Genomic DNA, 19,960 nt, shown 5'->3' on the forward strand with positions numbered 1-19,960 from the left:
CTGTTTGTCAACCGGAAAATGACCCATTTATCCCAACTCTCTTTTTTGTCAGTTAGTCAATCTTCAATCCATGCTAATATATTACCCCCAACCCCGTGAACTTTTACCTTGTGCAGTAACCATTTATGTGGCACCTTATCGAATGCTTTATGAAAATCCAAATACATCACATCCACTGGTTCCCCCTTATCCAACCTGTTCGTTACATCTTCGAAGAACTCCAGCAAATTTGTCAAACATGATTTCCCTTTCATAAAACCATGCTGGCTCTGCTTGATTGAATCATGCTTTTCCAAATGTCTTGCTACTGCTTTCTTAATAATGGACTCCAGCATTTTCCCAATGACAGATATTAGGCTAACCGGTCTATTGTTTTGTGTATTCTGTCTGCTTCTTTTTTTAAATAGGGGTGTTACATTTGTGGTTTTCCAATCCGCTGGGACCTCTCCAGAATCCAGGGAATTTTGGTAGTTTACAACCAATGCATCCACTATCTTTGCAGCCACTTCTTTAAGGACCCTCAGATGCAATCCATCAGGTCCAGGGGACTTGTCCTCTTTTAATCTCATTATTTTACAGAGTACTACTTCTTTAGTGATGGTGATTGTCTTAAGTTGCTCCCTCCCTATAGCCTCTTGATTATCCCCTATTGGGATGTTTTTAGTGTCTCCTACCAATACAAAATATTTATTCAATCTCCTAGTAAAAGATCTCTGCCATATCCCTGTTCTCCATTATTAATTCCCCAGTCTCATCCTCTTGGGGACCAACATTTACTTTAGCCATTCTTTTTCTTTTTATGTACCTGTAGAAACTCTTACAATCTGTTTTTATATTTCGTGCTAGTTTACTTTCATAAGCTATCTTCCCTGCCTTGATTATTTTTTTTAGTCGTTCTTTACTGGCTTTTAAAAGTTACCCAATCCTTTGGCCTCCCACTAATCTTGGCCACATTGTATGCCCTTGTTTTCAATTTGATACCATTCCTTATTTCTTGAGTTAGCCACGGATGGTTATCCCTTCTCTTTCAGCCTTTCCTTCTCATTGGGATATATTTTTGTGGTGAGTTATGAAATAGCTCCTTAAATGTGTGACACTCCTCATCAACCGTCCCATACTTTAATCTATTTTCCCAGTCCACTTTAGCCAACACTGTCCTCATACCTTTGTAGTCTCCTTTATTTAAGCTTAGGACCCTATTTTGAGATCCAACTTTCTCACTCTCCAACTGAATTTGAAATTCAACCATGCTATGGTCACTCATTCCTAGAGGATCCTTTACTAGGAGATTGTTTATTAATCCTGCCTCATTACACAGTACCAGATGTAAGATAGCTTGCTCCATGGTTGGTTTCACAATGTATTGTTCAAGGAAACTATCCCGGATACACTCTATCAACTCTTCCTCAAGGCTACCCTGGCCAATTTGCTTTGTCCAATCAATGTGAAGGTTAAAATCTCCCATGATTATTGCCGTTCCTTTTTTACAAGCCTCTATTATTTCTTGATTTATACTCCGTCCAACAGTGTTGCTACTGTTCGGGAGCCTATAGATCACGCCCACTAGCGACTTTTTCCCTTTATTATTCCTTATCTCCACCCAAACTAATTCAACATCTTGATCTTCTGAGCCAATACTGCTGTGTCCAGTGTGAGAGTGAGCCGTACCTACCATGGGGTGTGAGATTTGATCATCGGGCTGGTTATAGATAGGGTGGTGATGGTGGTACTCACTGATGGCCCCAGAGTCCCAGTGAAAGGGGTACATGGTGACTGTTAGCTGAGGAGCGATATGAGGGTGATTTTAGAGCCCTTTGCTGATATCTACTGTCCCAACTAACTCTCAAGGAATAGAAAAAGAAAAAAACTTGCCTTTATATAGCGCCTGTCATGACCTCAGGATGTCCCAAAGCGCTTTACAGCCAAGGAAGTAATTTTGAAGTGTTGTAAAGTGGGAAACATGTCAGGAAATTAGCGCACAGCAAGCTCTCTCAAACAGCAATATGATAATGATCAGTTAATCTGTTTTAGTGATGTTAGTTGAGGGATAAATATTGGCCCCAGGACACCGGGGATAACTGCCCTGCTCTTCTTCAAAATAGTACCATGGGATCTTTTACATCCACCTGAGAGGGCAGACGTTTAACGTTTCATCTGAAAGACGGCACCTCTGACAGTGCAGCATTCCCTCAGCACTGGACAAAGAGTGCCCACCTTATTCTGTTTAAGTCTCGGGAGTGGGACTTGAATCCACAACCTTCTGACTCAGAGGCAAGAGTGCTACCCACTGAGCCACAGCTGACACCGTGGCATCACCTTCGGGCTTTGTGACATTTTAGAGGGAGGAAAAAGCTCACAGTGGACGTGTGTTATAAACAGTTGTATTTAGGGATACTTTTTCATAGACCCCACACCAGCCCGGAGCTCTCACTTGCAACCAGTATGGATTGGAGAGTCAAGGGCACTCTACCCCCGATCCTCCAATTCATATTGATTGCACTTTGGGCCTTGCTAACAGCACAGTCTCCAAAGCTTTCACTGATCACACACCTCGGGGTCCAGCACACATTTATTGGAATGTGTTTCCAGATATGAACCCTACCTGTCTGTGATGTACACCTGATTATAGCACAGACCTGTCCATAATGTATGCGCCCACAGGTATACCGCACACACCACGTGCCCATGTGTATCCTATACAGGGAACGATTATCTGGACGTGCATGGAGTGCGCAGCTGCACAACACAGAGCTGAGTGCGTAACCTGGAGTAAGTGCGTCGCTGGGATCACTGTGTAAAGCGGAAGTCACGGGCTGGCATTGCTGAGCGAGGCAGTTCATCGACTTCATTCTAACACACTCCCCAAACCACCTGCGCTAACAGCTGTAGCGCGATTCAGGCGGGACCCACTACATGTCGTGAGTTTAAAGGCTGCGTCTCAAATTTAAAGAGCTGCAGTCACATAAAGGTAATGGATTGAACCTGGGCCCCACATTACTGGAGCTTTCTTAATGGTGAGGAATTGATTTGTTTAATTAATTTTAAGTCTGTGCAAAGGCCATATGGGGAACTGTTGTTTGGCTCTCCAGGGCACCCCTTCCAGAGGATGGCCATACACCTGACATGGTTATCAGTGCTTGCAGCCTCTGGGAGTAGATGTAGGAGAGAGTGGCAGACAATAAGGAACCTGGCATGGTAAGACTAGCCAACAGCATTGTGTAGCAGTGAGTTGACACAAAGTTCTCGGCGGCTTTTCTGGGGCTGATGTACAGCTCCCTGAAGGTCTCTTTAGTTTGTTCTGTGTATCCCCAATATCCAGGTACAGCCCATTCCCCGATTTCCTATACAGCCCACTCCCTGATATTCCAGTACAGCCCTCTCCCTAACTCCCGATATCCCTGTGCTGCCCTCTTTCCCTGTCCCTCGATATCCCTGTACTGCCCTCTCCGTCTCCCAATATCCCTGTACTGCTCCCTCTCCCTGTCTCCCGATAACCCTGTGCTCCCTCTCCCTGTCTCCCAATATCCCTGTGCTTCCTCTCCCTGTCTCCCGATGTCCCTGTGCTCCCTCTCCCTGTCTCCCGATATCCCTGTGCTCTCTCTCCCTGTCTTCCGATATCCCTGTGCTCCCTCTCCCTGTCTCCCGATATCCCTGTGCTGCTCCCTCGTTCCCTTCAGTTGAAATTGATGGCAATGATTGGGCGGTTTCTATAATTAGCGGCTCATTCTCAACGCTAGTTTTTCGCTCGGGCAAAAAATTGAAAATCCACTCTCCTCTTCCTCCTCCGAATCTGGGAATGCCTGTTGACACCTCTTCCCAAAACTACTGTAATATATGCGTTTGTGAGTACGCTCACAGGGCTGTAGAGCTGTTGACGGCCACATGCATTTTCTGCAGTCTGGAGGAGTCCGTGTTCCATATCTGTGTTGCGTGTGCGAGGTTGCAGTCCCTGTTCCAATAGTTGAAGGGGCTGCTCCTCAAATTCTGGTTGCACTTCAGTCCCACGCTCCTGATCTTTGGGCAACCTGTATGGAGGGGAGCGGGCAGGTCGGAAGGCCTCCTCGTAGGACTGCTCCTGGGCACGGCCAAGGGGGCAATCAACCGGTCCAGGCAGCGTGTGGTCGAGGCGGTCATTCAGCCCGACTGCCTACCTCTCTTCCGCGGTTACATCCGAGCCAGGGTGTCCCTGGAGATGGAGCACGTGGTGTCCAATGGTACGCGCGCGCCCTTCCGTGAGAGGTGGGCACCAGAGGGACTGAAGTGCAGCATCACCCCCGGCAACCAAATTTTAATTTGACCATTTAAAGTTTAAAGTTTAATTTGTTTAAATTTTTGGTTTTAGTGCCCCTTTAATAAGGGGGCATTTAATATACAGTTGATTTACAGATGCAACGAAAATAGTTGTTGAGCTGTGGAGCTGGGAGTGGCTTAGCCAGTCACGTGATGTTCACAAAGGCTCAGGGGATCCACGATGAGGCAGGTGGTTGTGAGCCCGGTGGATGAACTGGTAATGTGTGGTGCGATTGTTAAACCTTTGCTAATAAACCAACTAGTTCTTAATAGCAATGTGTTGCTATGAATTCTTAAGCAAAGAACCCATGAAGCAAATACATTACGGCCACCACCAATGAAAATTCAATGATCCAACAACACCATAAACGGTGTGAGGACCACGAGACCCAGTGCCCAACAGCGGCAGAGGAGGTTGGCTGTGCCCAGGCCTGATACACACTTGTGGACGGTGACGGCGGTGATCAAATAACACCGTTCGCCATCACCACAACTGGCGGCCTCGAAAATCAGGATGTAGCGGAAGAAGCAAAAACCACAGCTCGCTGCTTAGTCAGTGAGTAATGCAATTAGAGCGAAGTGCTGAGGATGAGCTGTGAGCAGCAGCGATGTAAAGTGCGCTGCAGCTCAGCAAAACACTCACAAATCAGCTCTCCTGTCTCCTTAGCACCACAATTTGGAGGGGGTGCACGCTATAAGTGTCTGTATTATGGCTCACCGTATTTCAGAATTCTCTGACACTTTCATATAAACTGAGATTAGGCAGGAATATATTCAATCTCGAGCTGTGACAGTGTTTACTTCGATATATTTTCAGATGAGTGCGATTAGCCAGCTGGCACCATCTGGGAGTTTAACAACTTCCCATTAAGAGGGTGTTGTGTAAACATCAGTGCCATATAAGCTGTTAGATGCATTAGCATTTACTGCTGGTAATAGACTCCTGTTAATTTACTCTGCACAAAACACGCACTTGTATTCCTTGTAAGGCACTGCTGTCCATCTGTGGCATTATTCTACCAGAGCCTGGTGCTCGCTGTTCATAGCTCACCGATCAATTAGCAAACCGCATCTCTGTGTCTGACGATTCTCGTTATCCCTGACTCCTCTCCCTTGAGCACTGACAGACACAGAATTACACAGAAACTGCAATACGCAGACAGCCTGCTAGGCCCAACCACCCTCCACACGAGCTGTATCCCAATCCCATGTCCTGCCCTGTTGCCATAGCCCCCTACTCCATGCAGAGTCAGCATGGATTTCTGAAGGGGAAGTCATGTTTGACAAATTTGCTGGAATTCTTTGAGGATGTAACGAACAGGGTGGATAAAGGGGACCCAGTGGATGCGGTGTATTTGGACTTCCAGAAGGCATTTGACAAGGTGCCATATAAAAGGTTACTGCACAAGATAAAAGTTCACGGGGTTGGGGGTAATATATTAGCATGGATAGAGGATTGGCTAACGAATAGAAAACAGAGTCGGGTTAAATGGTTCATTCTCGGGTTGGCAATCAGTAACTAGTGGGGTGCCGCAGGGATCAGTGCTCAGTGCTGGGACCCCAACTATTTACAATCCATATTAATGACTTGGAAGAAAGGACCGAGTGTAACGTAGCCAAGTTTGCTGACGATACAAAGATGGGAAGAAAAGCAATGTGTGAGGAGGGCACAAAAAATCTGCAAAAGGTCATAGGCAGGCTAAGTGAGTGGGCAAAAATTTGGCAGATGGATGTTGGAAAGTGTGAGGTCATGCACTTAAAGAGCAAGTTATTATTTAAATCGAGAAAGATTGCAAAGTGCTGCAGTACAGCGGGAGCTGGGGGTATTTGTGCATGGAACATAAAAGGTTAGTATGCAGGCACAGCAAGTGATCAGGAAGGCCAATGGAATCTTAGCCTTTATTGCAAAGGGGATGGAGTATAAAAGCAGGGAATTCTTACTACAGTTATACAGGGTATTGTTGAGGCCACATCTGGAATACTGCGTGCAGTTTTGGTTTTCATATTTACGAAAGGAAAAAATTGCTTTGGAGGCAGTTCAGAGAAGGTTCACTAGGTTGATTCCAAGATGAGGAGGTTGACTTATGAGGAAAGGTTGAATAGGTTGGGCGTCTACTCATTGGAATTCAGAAGATTGAGAGGTGATCTTATCGAAATGTATACGTTTATGAGGGGGCTTGACAAGGTAGATGCAGAGAGGATGTTTCCACTGATGGGGGAGACTAGAACTCGAGGGCATAATCTTAGAATAAAGGGCCGCCCATTTAAAACTGAGAGGAGAAATTTCTTCTCTCAGAGGGGTGTAAATCTGTGGAATTTGCTGCCTCAGAGAGCTGTGGAAGCTGGGACATTGAATAAATTTAAGACAGAGATAGACAGTTTCTTAAACGATCAAGGGATAAGGGGTTATGGGGAGCGGGCAGGGACATGGACCTAAGTCCATGATCGGATCAGCCATAATTGTATAAAATGGTGAAGCAGGCTCGAGGGGCCGTATGGCCTACTCCTGCTCCTAATTCCTATTTCTTATGTTCTTATCTCTTCTTAATTTTAAAATCCTCTACCAAATCACTCTCTAATCTATTCCGACAAAAAGTGGCTCTATTGCTCTCAATATTTGCCTCTCTCTTTTTCAACATAACACATGATGAAAACTGAAAGTGGGCTTCAGTGAGGTAGGAATTGCCCTGTCCTTCCTGTAGTGGGACTGGAAGTGGGACCGAGGAACATTAGGAACAAGAGCAGGCCATTCAGCCCCTCTGACCTGCTCTGCCATTCAATTGGATCACGGCTGATCTGCACCTCAACTCAATTTACCCACTTTTGCTTCATATCACTCGATACCCTCGCCTAACTAAAATCTACGTCTTGAAAGTTCGAATTGACCCGCAGCATCCACAGCCTATTGGAGGAGAGAGTTCCAGATTTGCGCTACACTTTGTGTGAAAAATTTCTTTCTGATTTCACTCTTGAATGGCCTAGCTGTAATTTAATATTTCATTAGCCTTTTTGATTGCTTTTTGTGCCCATCTACTAGCTTTGAATGATGTCCCTAGTTTCTCACCATTTAGAAAACACTCTGACTTGTCTATCTTGGCTCCAATGTTGAGGTACACTTTCCCACAGTGAAATCCATTTGCCATAGTTTTTCTCACTCATTTAATCTGCCTGTGTCCCTTTGCAACTTCTACTTCCATCTGCACTACCTACTGTGCCACCTTTCAGATCACCTTTGGTTTACTATTTCCATAGGAGTGCGCGCCTGATTTTGCTCGAAGTGGGGAACAAACGCCTCGTAAATGCTTTCAGGTGATGTCGCCCACAGCAAGCAGTTATTCTCACCTCACGGTGACAAGATGAGATGGAGAACCCGGCCGGACTTTTCTTGAACAAGAATATTACAGGACGGAGGAATGCTTTAAATAAAAGTTACCTCCCCCTCTCTCTATCCTTTGCTCCCCTCTCCCCATTCCCCTTTGTACTTGCCCCTCACAGGTCAGTATCAGCACCCACTGTCGAAAAATATGTCCATCACACATTAAGGGGCAGAAAGACTCAAAGGCTGAAAGGGTGGACCTCCCTTCCCCATCCACAGGAAAATCAGATGTGGAGGAGAAAACACATATTGGGGAGCTTGGCTGATTTCCTCTTGAATTAAATCAACAAGGCAGAAGATCGGTGGGCTCAGTTGGGAGCAGGATTCCTCCCTGCCTATTACTCGCGATATCACTGTTCCTGGGAGATCCAATAGCCCATTGGCCCATTTCTCTCTCAATTGCCCCTTACAAACGATAACACTCTAATCTTGCTTCATAAAATCATAGAATCTTACAGCAGATGGAGACCCTTCGGCCTGTCATCTCTGTGCCGCCTCTTTGAACGAGTTATCAAATTTAGTCCCAGCGTTTTCCTCTTTTGAATTTACTGAAATGTTCTTTCTTCTCTGTCCGTGTCTGTGTCCGTGCCTAGCCCCTTGTGTATTCATTGTCAGGATGTGGGTATCACTGGCAGGGATGGCATTTATTGCCCATCCCGAACTATCCTGAGGCTGATAGAACTGAGTAACTCGCTGGGCCACTTCAAAGGGCAGTTAAGACTCAATCACATTGGTGTGGGACTGGAGTGACAGATAAGCCAGACTGGGTAAGGATGGCAGATTTCCTGCCATAAAAAGGACATCGGTGACCCAGTTGGGGTTTTATCGACAATCCGACAGCTTCACGGTCACTATTACTGATAGCCGGCTTTTGTTATTTCCAAATGCTAATTTTTCCAAACCCGAATTGGGTTTGTCGAACGACGGCAGTGGGGTTTGAACCGTTGCAGGGCGGAGCTGTCCCCGGGGTCACTCACCTCGGCCGGCGCTGTAATGCTGAAGTTTGTCGCTGTACACCGCTTCTTTGCCATAGGCTCGCTTCCTGTCGCAGAAAGAAACACAAACACGTGATTCCTCTCGGTTGCAGAAGCTGTGGGGTGTGAGAGACTTAAGAGAGAAACAAATAATAAGATGCATTCCAACAATGACATGGAGAAGCAAATATTCTAAACTACATCTGCAGTGATGAAGGCCCCTGGCACCGATTTCACCACTGAAGTGAAAAGGCCAGCAGTACTCGAGCCGGTCGCGGGTAAATCTGCCGTACATTGGCCTCCCATCACATCTCGGGACAGGTGTAGGCCAGTCAGCCTCTCGAACCTGTCCAACCATTTTATCAGATCAGGGGTGATCTGTAACTCAACTCGCCCTGGCTCCACATCCCTTGATACACTTGTCTAACAAAAATCTATTGATCTCTGTCTTGAAAGCTCCACTTGACCCCCAGCATCCATAACCAAAAGGGGAAGAGCGTTGCAGATTTCTGCTACCCTTTGTGTGAAGAAGTGCTTCCTGATATCGCCCCTGACTGGCCCGAATGTTATGATGTCCCCTTGTTCTTGATTCCCCCACCAGAATAAATAGTTTCTCCATAAGAACATAAGAACAAGGAGCAGGAGTAGGCCATATGGCCCCTCGAGCCTGCTCCGTCATTTAATACGATCATGGCTGATCCAATCATGGACTCAGCTCCACTTCCCCGCCCGCTCCCCATAATCCTTTATTCCCTTATCGGTTAAGAAACTGTCTTTCTCTGTCTTAAATTTATTCAATGACCCAGCATCCACTGCTCTCTGAGGCAGCGAATTCCACAGATTTACAACCCTCTGAGAGAAGAAATTCCTCATATTTACACACAAATAATTTTAGCATTTTAAACACCTCAATTAAATCATCCATCAATCTTCTAAATTCAAGGGAATACCAGTGAAGTCTGTGCAACCTGTTCTCATAATTTAACCCTTTTAGCCCCGGTATATTTCAGGTGAACCTGTGCTGCACCCTCTCCAAGGCCGATATATCCTTCCCGAGAGGCAGTGCCCAGAACTGAATACAGTGTCCAGGTGGGCTCTGACCGAGGCTCGGTATAACTAACGCACCACTTCCTCCCCTTTGTATTCAAACCCCTTGAGATAAAGGCCCCCTTCTTCCAGATTGCCCCACCAGAGGCCATGCAGGAACATAATGGTCAGTGATTGACCAATGAGACAATTGGGATGTCTCGAGGCCACAGATGGAGGCAACAGTTCAGGGCCTTTTCCGAGTCGTGCCTTCGCCTAGACTGGGCAAATGAGAACATGAAGACAGTTTCCCCATCACCAAACATGTCCTTTTGCTACAAGATTACAAATGTTTTTTTCCATCCAGAGTGGTCAACAAAAAAACAACACAGCCCTTTCTCTGTGTTTTACTAGAATAAAGTCAGAGGGGTTTCCATAATGACCTGCTGCAGACGATTGACACGGCCACCAGCGAGACAATGAAGACTACTCCCGCTGCTGCTGAGCCAGCAATCAGTGGCAACTGCTCCCTCAGGTCAGACTTGTAGTCATCTGCGAGGAACAAAATGGAGCAACGTGAGGAACTTCATCCACAATCAATACAGCAACAAGCCAGGTCATTAAAGGAAGATCTTTTCAATCAGGCTGAGAGCTCCAATTCGAACATGTCAGCCCCACTTTGTCCGTGCTGGTTAACCTTAATCTGAAATGCACGTCAAATGCACTCTGACAGCATCAAGCTCCCCAACTCTCGGCCTTTTCATAAAGCATATTTCCTTTTGCTTTCAGGCTTCAGTTTAAAGTACCTTGTAATTGAGTTAGCGCGATTCATCCCGCACTACATTTCATTTCCTGCTTTTTAGTGCAATGTACCTGATTCTCGCTAGCTGAGCAGTGTCCATCACAATTGATTCCTGAAATCAAGAGCTCGCTTTACTGGAGGTTGCACGAGGTTAGAATTCCAACCGTATGGCATTCCTACCCCAACAAGAAGAACCAGGACCACTGAACCTGCCGGTCAGTCCAACTGCTTCATTGGTAAGGCGGGGACCCCACAACTCTTGCTCAATTCGTGCCCTTCTTCAAAACATTTGCAGGGTCTATGCAAATAAACCCCTTTACTGGGACAAGGCAGTCTATCTCCTTCACAGTGTAGCATTGGGATATGTTTGAATGACCCAACCTTATTGATAAGGGAGTCAAGGGTTATGGGGAGCGGGCGGGGAAATGGAGTTGAGTTCATGATCGGATCAGCCATAATCTTATTGAATGGCGGAGCAGGCTTGAGGGGCCATATGGCCTACTCCTGCTCCTATTTCTTATGTATTCTTATGTTTTACATTTCAATTTAATTACAATCTTTACGGGGTGGGGGAGGGAATATTGTCTTTCAGGGACGGTCCTTGGCAATTTGTTCTTGCTTGAGGAGGGAGCAAACCGTGTTGGTTTCTTCACGACAGGGGTCCCACAATTTTGTGGCACAACATCGAGCCCCCGTTCTGCGCCTGCATTAGGGGCGCCGCCATATTGGTCAAGGCGGTTTTGGAGGTGTCCCGGTTGGCTGCCTAAAACAGAGGTTAGGACCGTAACATATGGAAATGAGATGCCTTAAAGCCTGTTATAGGTCCACCTAGCAGAAATTGGGTTAGATTGAAGGAGCCGTACCTGGATCCTGACGCAGTCTCGGTGGCCTACGCAGCCGCCATTAAATAGTACGATTTTAAAAAATAACCAAAAAGAAACATTCTGGTGGAGCGAGTCCTCACAGTCCTCATGATATTCCCCCTCCCCCGCGCCCCGCCCCCACGTCCATTGACACTCCAACCCACCCTCCTGGGACTTACCGTCCGGCCACTGCCGGCGAGGCAAGTGCCCAATATTCGCCTTAGTGCATGCGCAGGTCAGGTCCTGGCAGCTTGTGCAAATAAATAGTTATTGAGGCCTGAGGGCCAATTTCTGGCTGGCCTCAGGCCTCCAGTTTGGAGCAAAGACAGCTGTGGAACCACAGACAGGCCACAACCAACTCCCAACACCATGTCTTTGCATACAATTTCCATCGTCACAATTGTGTACAAACTCCGTATTCCATATGAAGGTGGCGCAGGTTATGACTGAACGATGACTTGGAAAATCTTTGTTGAACGACCGATCTTCTATCTTGGTAACGAAAGCTTGTCAGCTCAATATCTCCCAACCCTGAGGCACAGTGCAGAGAGTGCACAGATCACACTGTCCGTGTGGAGGCAAGACTCCCCGCTAACTTCACAGCATCAGGGAGCTGATTACACGTCCTGTGAGGACCAACACATGCAGAGCATCCTAGCCGGGAGTGCAAGTCGACAGATACTTAAAGGTAGCAGGCCAGGTTGATAAGGTGGTTAAGAAGGCATATGGAATGCTTGCCTTTATTAGCCAAAGCACAGAATACAAGAACAGGGAGGTTATGCTTGAACTGCATAAAACACTGGTTAGGCCACAGCTGGAGTACTGCGTGCAGTTCTGGTCACCACATTACAGGAAGGACATGATTGCACTAGAGAGGCTACTGAGGAAATTTGCGAGGATGTTGCCGGGAGTGGAAAACTTTAGCTATGAGGAAAGATTGGATAAGATGTGTCTGTTTTCTTTGAAACAGAGGAGGCTGAGGGGAGAACTGATTGAGGTGTATAAAATTATGAGGGACCTGGATAGAGTGGATAGGAAGAACCTATTTCCCTTAGCAGAGGGGACAACAACCAGGGGACATAGATTTAAAGTACAGTTGTAGTTGGTAGAAGGGCTGGAGGGGAAATGAGGAAACATTTCTTCACCCAGAGGGCGGTGGGGGTATAGAAAGGGTGGTAGAGGCAGAAACCCTCACCACATTTAAAAGGTACTTGGATGTGCACTTAAGTAGCCTACAGGGCTACGGACCTAGAGCTGGAAAGTGGGATTAGGCTGGTTAGCTCTTGGTCGGCCGGCGCGGACACGATGGCCTCCTTCCGTGCTGTAAATTTCTATGATTCTATGAAGGGCTTGGGGTCTGGGACAATCAGGAGTTGCAGGACCTCGATTTCTCAACCATGAATGTCTGTAAGGGCTGGTCCTCGCTGGGCGGGGTCTGGGGACGGGTCTCAGCCTTTATATTAAGAGAAACAGACACAAGTAGCCAAAAGGTCCCACCATGGCCAAGTTATAACCCATTGCACAGTCACCAGGTAAATGCTGGTGAACACGATAGTAATAATAAGCGGCACGAGCCAACATGTGAAAGGTGGTGTTGTCAACCTGACAGAAATCTGTGAGAATGGATTCAAAAGCAAAACTCCGACACAATATATGAAACTAAAACTACTTGGGAGCTAATGGACTGCAGGTGAGTGTATAAATGAGTCCACAACACTTCTTGATCATCAGTTATTTTCTCATTTCAAGTAAAAGTGTGACAGATATTTCAGAGGGTGATAACCCATGATGGCTGAATGATCCATTGATGGCCCATTTGTTTTCTGGTCTGCATGAGATTAAAACGATCAGGGAGAAACTAATCTTGGATTGTGCATCACTTGGTTTCACAAACCTCCCCCGCCACCTCACTAAAAAATAAAATCAGAACAGATTTAGAACAACACAATCTTACAACACAGGAGGCCATTCAGCCCATCGTGCCTGTGCAGCTCTTTGGTGGAGCGATCCAATTAGTCCCACCCCCCCTGCTTTTTCACCACAGCCCTTCAAGTTCCTCCTTTTCAAGTATTTATCCGACTGACTTTGAAAGTTACAATTGAATCTGCTCCCACCGCCCTTTCAGGCAGCGTGTTCCAGATCACAACAACTCTCCGCGTAAAATACATTCTCCTCATCTCCTCTCTGGTTCTTTCACCAATTACCTGTACCATAAATCTGTAACCAACCCTTTTGCCAGTGGAAAGATGTTCTCCTTATTTACTCCATCAAAACCCTGCAACATTTTGAACACCTCTATTAAATCTCCCCTTAACCTTCTCTGCTCGAAGGAGAACAACCCCAGCTTCTCCAATCTCTCTACGTCACTGAAGTCCCTCATTCGTGGTGACATTCGAGTAAATCTCCTCTATGTCCATTCCAAGGCCTTGACATCCTTCCTAAAGTGTGGTGCCCAGAATTGACTTCGAATCAATGATTTATAAAAGTTTACCATAACTTCACTGCTTTTGCATTCTAGGCCTCTATTTCTAAAGCAAAGGATCTGTATACTTTTATCATCATAGGCCGTCCCTCAAAACGAGGATGACTTGCTTCCACACCAAAAACGGATGAGTTCACAGGTGTTTCAATGAAGGACCTAATATTCCAGATCCCGAACTACATCCTGAGGATGGAAGATACCTGTGTGTGGATTTTTTTAACGTATGCTGACCGTTGCACACCAGCCACCACACGGGCTTGATAGAGCTAGGCCTTTATCCAGTGGCAAGGATTAACCAGGACAACTGGAGACCAGCTCTGCTGCACGGACCTAGTGCGCACACATATCGCAATGTGGGCTAGCCCGTGCTGCCCCTGGGCCCTCGGCTCTTCTGGGCCCCGAACTCACGCTTCTCCTGGGCCCTGATCGCATCGCTCCATGATCTCGCCGCTCCTGATGTAACTGCCCATGCTCCAATCAGCAACCTTGACCTTGGAGACGTCCAATCCAGTCGCCCTGTACAGAGCCGTTGCTCTCCAGCACGTGATGTGGTATGCTCCTTTAAAGGCCCCGAACTGCAGATGATCCTTGCAGGTCGGAGCCCCTGCTCTGAATGCTGGGTCGGGCTGCACGCATCACCCATCACCCTCTGTGCTCGCTCACCCACACTGGCTCCCGGTTAAGCAACGCCTCGATTTCAAAATTCTCATTCTTGTCCACAAATCCGTCCATGGCCCCCATCCCTGCAACCTCCCTCAGCTACGCAAATCTCCCCCGTAGATATCTGTGCCCCTCTAACTCTGCCCCCCTGAGCTTCCCTGATTATAAATCGCTCAACCATTGGCGGCCGTGTCCTCAGTTGCCTCGGCCCCAAGCTCCAGAACCCCCTCCCCAAAACCGGTTCTCTATCTCTCCTTCCTCCTTTAAGGCGCCCCCCAAAACTGACCTCTGTGACCAAGCGCTCGGCCACATTTCCTAATTTCCCCCTACGTGGCTCCATGCCAAATGTTTGCTTTTTAACAGCCTTATCGACTGGCCCTGCCACCCTCAAAGATTTGTGTACATAAACCTCCAGGTCTCGCTGTTCCTGCACCCCTTTTAAAATTTTGTGGAATATGTGGAAATGTTTTCAGTTGAAGTAATTTGTTTTATGAAATCCATGAAAAGCTAACAGGATATTTTACTCCTGATTCCTTCCTGAAAATACTGCACACTTGCAAGGGGTCTGTTTCACCGGGGCCTCTGGTATCTCGGTCAAGCATGACCCTGATTGCCAGTTGGTTATTGGACTGTAGAGGACGACACAGCCAAGAGCCCAGGCCTTGCCTCATTCGATGTTCCCAGCCACATGTTTTCCAGCAGATATTAAATATCTTCAGGAGCAGCAACTGAAGCTGATCTCAATCTCTCTACTCTCGGGTCCCCGAGGCCAATTGTAGCATCTGTACTGCTGCCGTGGCTGACATCAGCTGACTCAGAGCTCAATCTAGGTCCGTCCTAGTCTGCATGGCTCATTCAGTTAGCAGTCTGAGCAACTGAGGCCGCTCAGGACATGAGCAGCTGGATTCAAGTGAGCAGCAAAGGAACATCAAATGGGTCGTTATCCTCTTTAGTGTTTAATAAGTTGTTAGTAATGGGAAATGGAAGCCCTATCTAAACTAATCCTGAGAGCCACAGACCAGATGGTCTCCAATAAACACAATCCATACATGGGGTCCACAATATAGCTGCAAGTACTCTATGTAGCTTCCCCGACTTGTCCATGAACAGCTTGCTTGCCTGTTTTGATATACTTTAATGGTGAGAAACTTATAAATGTTGCTGTTCGGAGAGATTTGGGTGTCCTTGTGCAAGAAACTCAGAAAGCTAGTATGCAGGTACAGCAAGCAATAAGGAAGGCAAATGGCATGTTGTTCTTTATTGCAAGGGGGTTGGAGTATAAGAGTAAGGAGGTCTTGCTACAATTGTACAGGGCTTTGGTGAGACCACACTTGGAGTACTGTGCACAGTTTGGGTCTCCGTATCTAAGAAAGGATGTACTTGGAGGTGATAGAACGGAGGGTCACCAGATTGATTCCTGGGATGAGAGGGCTGTCTTATGATAAGAGATTGTGTAGAATGGGCCTACACTCTCTGGAGTTTAGAAGAAGGAGAGGTGATCTCATTGAAACATATAAGATTCTGAAAGGGATTGACAAGGTAGATGCTGAGAGGCTGTTTCCCCTGGTTAGAGTGTCTGGAACTAGGGGGCACAGTCTCAGGGCAAGGGGTTGGCCATTTAAGTCTGAGGTGAGGAGGGATTTCTTCACTCAGAGGGTTGTGAATCTTTGGAATTCTCTGCCTCAGAGGCTCCAGTGGATGCTGAGTGTTTGAATCTATTCAAGGCTGAGATAGATAGGTTTTTGGAGTCTAGGGGAATCAAGGGATATGGGAATCGGGCGGGAAAGTAGAGTTGAGGTCAATGATCAGCCGTGATCTTATTGAATGGCGGAGCAGGCTCGAGGGCCGTAGGGCCTACTCCTGCTCCTATTTCTTATGTTATTATGTTCTTGAGAGTGAGCTTGATGGTGGAAGTGTTCCGGGGAGTCCGGTGTTCTGGCCAATATTTATCTCTCAACCAACATCAATAAAATACATTATCTGGTCATTACCATATTTGTTGGACCTTGCTATGCACAAACTGGCTGCCGCATTTCCTACATTACTACTATGACTGCACTCCAAAAGTCCTTCACTGGCTGGAAAGCACTTTGTTACATCCTGGGGCCGTTAAAAGGCCCTATATAAATGCAAATTCTTTCTGTACTACACTCCGCTCTTCAGGCAGCAGCCTTTGATCAGCACCTACATGTTGTAAGGATACCCATTTGCAACAAAAGGACAGTCTTGGTGTTCGCAACAGCCAACGACTCACAATGAACCAGGGGAACCGCGAGGGAAAGCTCTACCTCCGTTACGGGATAAAAGCACCAGACAGGGGCACTGACTACAGACACAATCTAAAGCATTGCCAGTCTCATTACTCGTTTACAGAGCCAGATGGTCACTGCGAAGATTCACCTGCCCTGGCCAGCTCCATCACCTACATACTGGGGACTATATTAAGTTGAAGGGGAGGAGCTAATTATGCAGATTACAACCTCTCTCTGTATGTTGCTTACATTTCATTTCTCCGTGTTTCTCACAGAATAATTCGGTTTTGTTCACAGGCTGCAATCAGCCCCTCTACCCGCATGCAGCACATCCAGCCTGTACCTCTCAATCGCCTCACTCACAACCTTACTTGATGATTTTCTCCTATTTATTTATTCAAGTGCCACAGGCTCTACTTCAATGAATATATTTACTCTATTTTACTGCAAGAATGATACAACAATTTTTCACTTCCCTCTAACATCCAATAATCCTGAATTTTCAGTCAATAATAAGAATCTGTGTGTACAAAATGATGAATCTCCTGCCTCTGTGCATTGCAGGCAAAATGGGAAAATTGTTCAGCGTCACATTAATCTGTTTAGCTGCACAGAAAGAAAATCCATTTCAGCTAATGTACAATCCTGATATCCCTGCCGTTATCAGCCAGTAAACCTCTGGGCACTCCAAGGTCATGGGGGCAGGGATGGGTGTACTGTTGGACGATAGCGCCCTGCCACTGCACCATAACCATCTCTTCTCCAGCAACAACAACAACTTGTATTTATATAGCGCCTTTAATGTAATGAAACGTCCCAAGGCGCTTCATAGGAGTTATGCGATAAAAATTTGACACCGAGCCACATAAGTAGAATCTAGCGCAGGTGACAAGAGGCATGTTTTAAGGACAGTCTTGAAGGAGGAAAGAGAGGTAGCGAGGTGGAGAGGTTTAGGGAGGGAGTTCCAGAGCTCGGGGCCCAGGCAACAGAAAGCACGGCCACCAATGGTTGAGTGATTATAATCAGGGATGCTCAGGAGGGCAGAAATAGAGGAGCGCAGATATCTCGGGGGGGTTGTGAGGCTGGAGGAGATTACAGAGATAGCGAGGGGCAAGGCCATGGGGGGATTTGATAATAAGGATGAGAATTTTGAAATCTTAACTGATTAACCGGAAGCCAATGTAGGTCAGCGAGCACAGAGGTGATGGCTGAGCAGGACTTGGTGCAAGTTAGGACACGAGCAGCCGAGTTTTGGATCACCTCTAGTTTACATAGGGTAGAATGTGTGAGGCCAGCCAGGAGTGTTGGACTAGACAAGTCTAGATGAGGGTTTCAGCAGTGGATGAGCTGAGGCAAGGGTGGAGACGGGTGATGTTACGGAGGTGGAAATCGGCGGTCTTAGTTATGCTGTGGATATGTGGTCAAAAGCTCATTTCAGGGTCAAAAATGACACTAAGGTTGCAAACAGTCTGGTTCAGCCTCACACAGGAGTTGGAGAGAGGGATGGAGTCAGTGTCTAGGGAACAGAGTTTGTGGCTGGGACCAAAAACAATGGATGGGGAAAGGCCACATCTAAACAGAAAGTAGCATACGAAGGCATTGTGGAGATGATGGTGGTAACTTGGCAAAGACACTTCTGATTCTCCGCCTATTGAAATCAGTGGAATGAAATTCAGGCGTATTACACAGCGAGTAGCCTGGTAATCCTCTCCCTCAGGTCACAGCACAGGCCATTAAGGCCAAAATCTAAGCTCAAGGCATTGAGAAAATTAGCATTTGGGAAACCCATATTATTTGGGAAAGACAAATCTAAATGGGGTAAAGGAGCAGCAGGATCTGGGAGTACAGACACAAATCACTAAAAGTGGTGATGCAGGTTAATAAGGCCATAACAAAAACAAACCAAGCACGAAGCTTTATTTCTAAAGAGATAGAATTGAAAAGTGGGGATGTTATGCTAAGCTTGTGTCGAACCTTGGTTAGGCCACACTTAGAGCATTGCGTACAGTTCTGGTCACCATATTATTAAAAGGATATGGAGGCACTGGGGAGGGTGCAGAGAAGATTTACAAGGATGATATCAGAAATGCGAGGGTATAAGTATCAGGAAAGAATGAACAGGCTGGGTCTCTTTTCTCTTGAAAAAAGAAGGTTGAGGGATGACCTAATAGAGATCTTTAAAATTATGAACGGGTTTGATAGAGTAGATACAGAGTGTCTCCACTTGTGGGGAAGAGCATAACTAGAGGCCATCAATATAAGATAGTCGCCAAGAAATCCAATAGAGAATTCAGGAGACACTTCTTTACCCAGAGAGTGGTGAGAATGTGGAACTCGCTGCCACAGGGAGTGGTTGAGGCGAATAGTATCGATGCATTTAAGGGGAAGCACATGAGGGAGAAGAGAATAAGGGAACTCTGCTGACAGAGTTAGATGAGGAAAGATGGGAGGAGGCTGCAGCATAAACGGCGGCATGAACTGGTTGGGCCGAATGGCCTGTTTCTGTGCCGTATATCCTGTGTAATCCTGTGTAAGCAGTTTTCTAATAGCCCAGCATTGTGAATTATTATACTACACTGTCTAATTACCTGTGCACCGAGACCGATTGCAAGAATTGCTCCCATCTTTTAGTGATTGTAATGTGTGCACCAGTGAGTATACTCACAGGTTTATTGAGCTGTGAGTGGCTTAGCCAGTCACGTGATGTTCACAAGACTCAATAAAACTCCAGCCAGTTGGATTCGGGGGATCCACGATGAGGCAGGAGGTTGTGAACCTGGTGGATGAACTGGTAATGTGGAGTGTGATTGTTAAACCTTTGCAATAAACCAACGTGTTGCTATGAATTCTTAATCAAAGAACCCACAAAGCAAATACATTACTGTGATACATAGCCAGTTTTGCTATCAGCAATCCCTCCAAAAGTCACTTGAAGGACATTGGGGCCTTCATGTGATTGGTGGGTGCAAACAAAAATAAGGCAGGACCAATGGCCCGGATATTTTCTGGTCAGGTGGTTAAGCCAGGCTCAAATCCACCACAAGTGGGATTCAGCAGGGATACCTACTCAATTGCAAGCGTCAGCTTGGCTCAGTTGCATATCACTCTCATCTACGTCAGAGGGTCATAGGCTCAAGCCCCCAGCACACAATATAGCTGGCAGTTCAGTGGAGTACTGTGGGAGTACTGCACTGTGCCGTCATTTGGATGAAATGGGAAATAGAGTAAACCCATT

At 46.5% G+C, this 19,960-nt stretch overlaps 1 protein-coding gene across 1 annotated transcript in view; it reads right to left on the reverse strand.

The window, feature by feature from the left end:
• LOC139265786 (ephrin type-B receptor 1) overlaps positions 1-19,960 on the reverse strand; it is a 605,412-nt gene that overhangs the window by 84,550 nt on the left and 500,902 nt on the right. Inside the window, exons 8-9 of the mRNA XM_070883211.1 lie at positions 10,110-10,218; positions 8,644-8,708 (exon numbers count right to left, since the gene is read on the reverse strand). Coding sequence (XP_070739312.1) covers positions 8,644-8,708; positions 10,110-10,218 — 174 coding nt within the window. The remainder of the gene's footprint in view (positions 1-8,643; positions 8,709-10,109; positions 10,219-19,960) is intronic.

Source organism: Pristiophorus japonicus, chromosome 6 (assembly GCF_044704955.1).
Source record: "Pristiophorus japonicus isolate sPriJap1 chromosome 6, sPriJap1.hap1, whole genome shotgun sequence".
Taxonomy (NCBI): Eukaryota; Metazoa; Chordata; class Chondrichthyes; family Pristiophoridae; genus Pristiophorus; species Pristiophorus japonicus.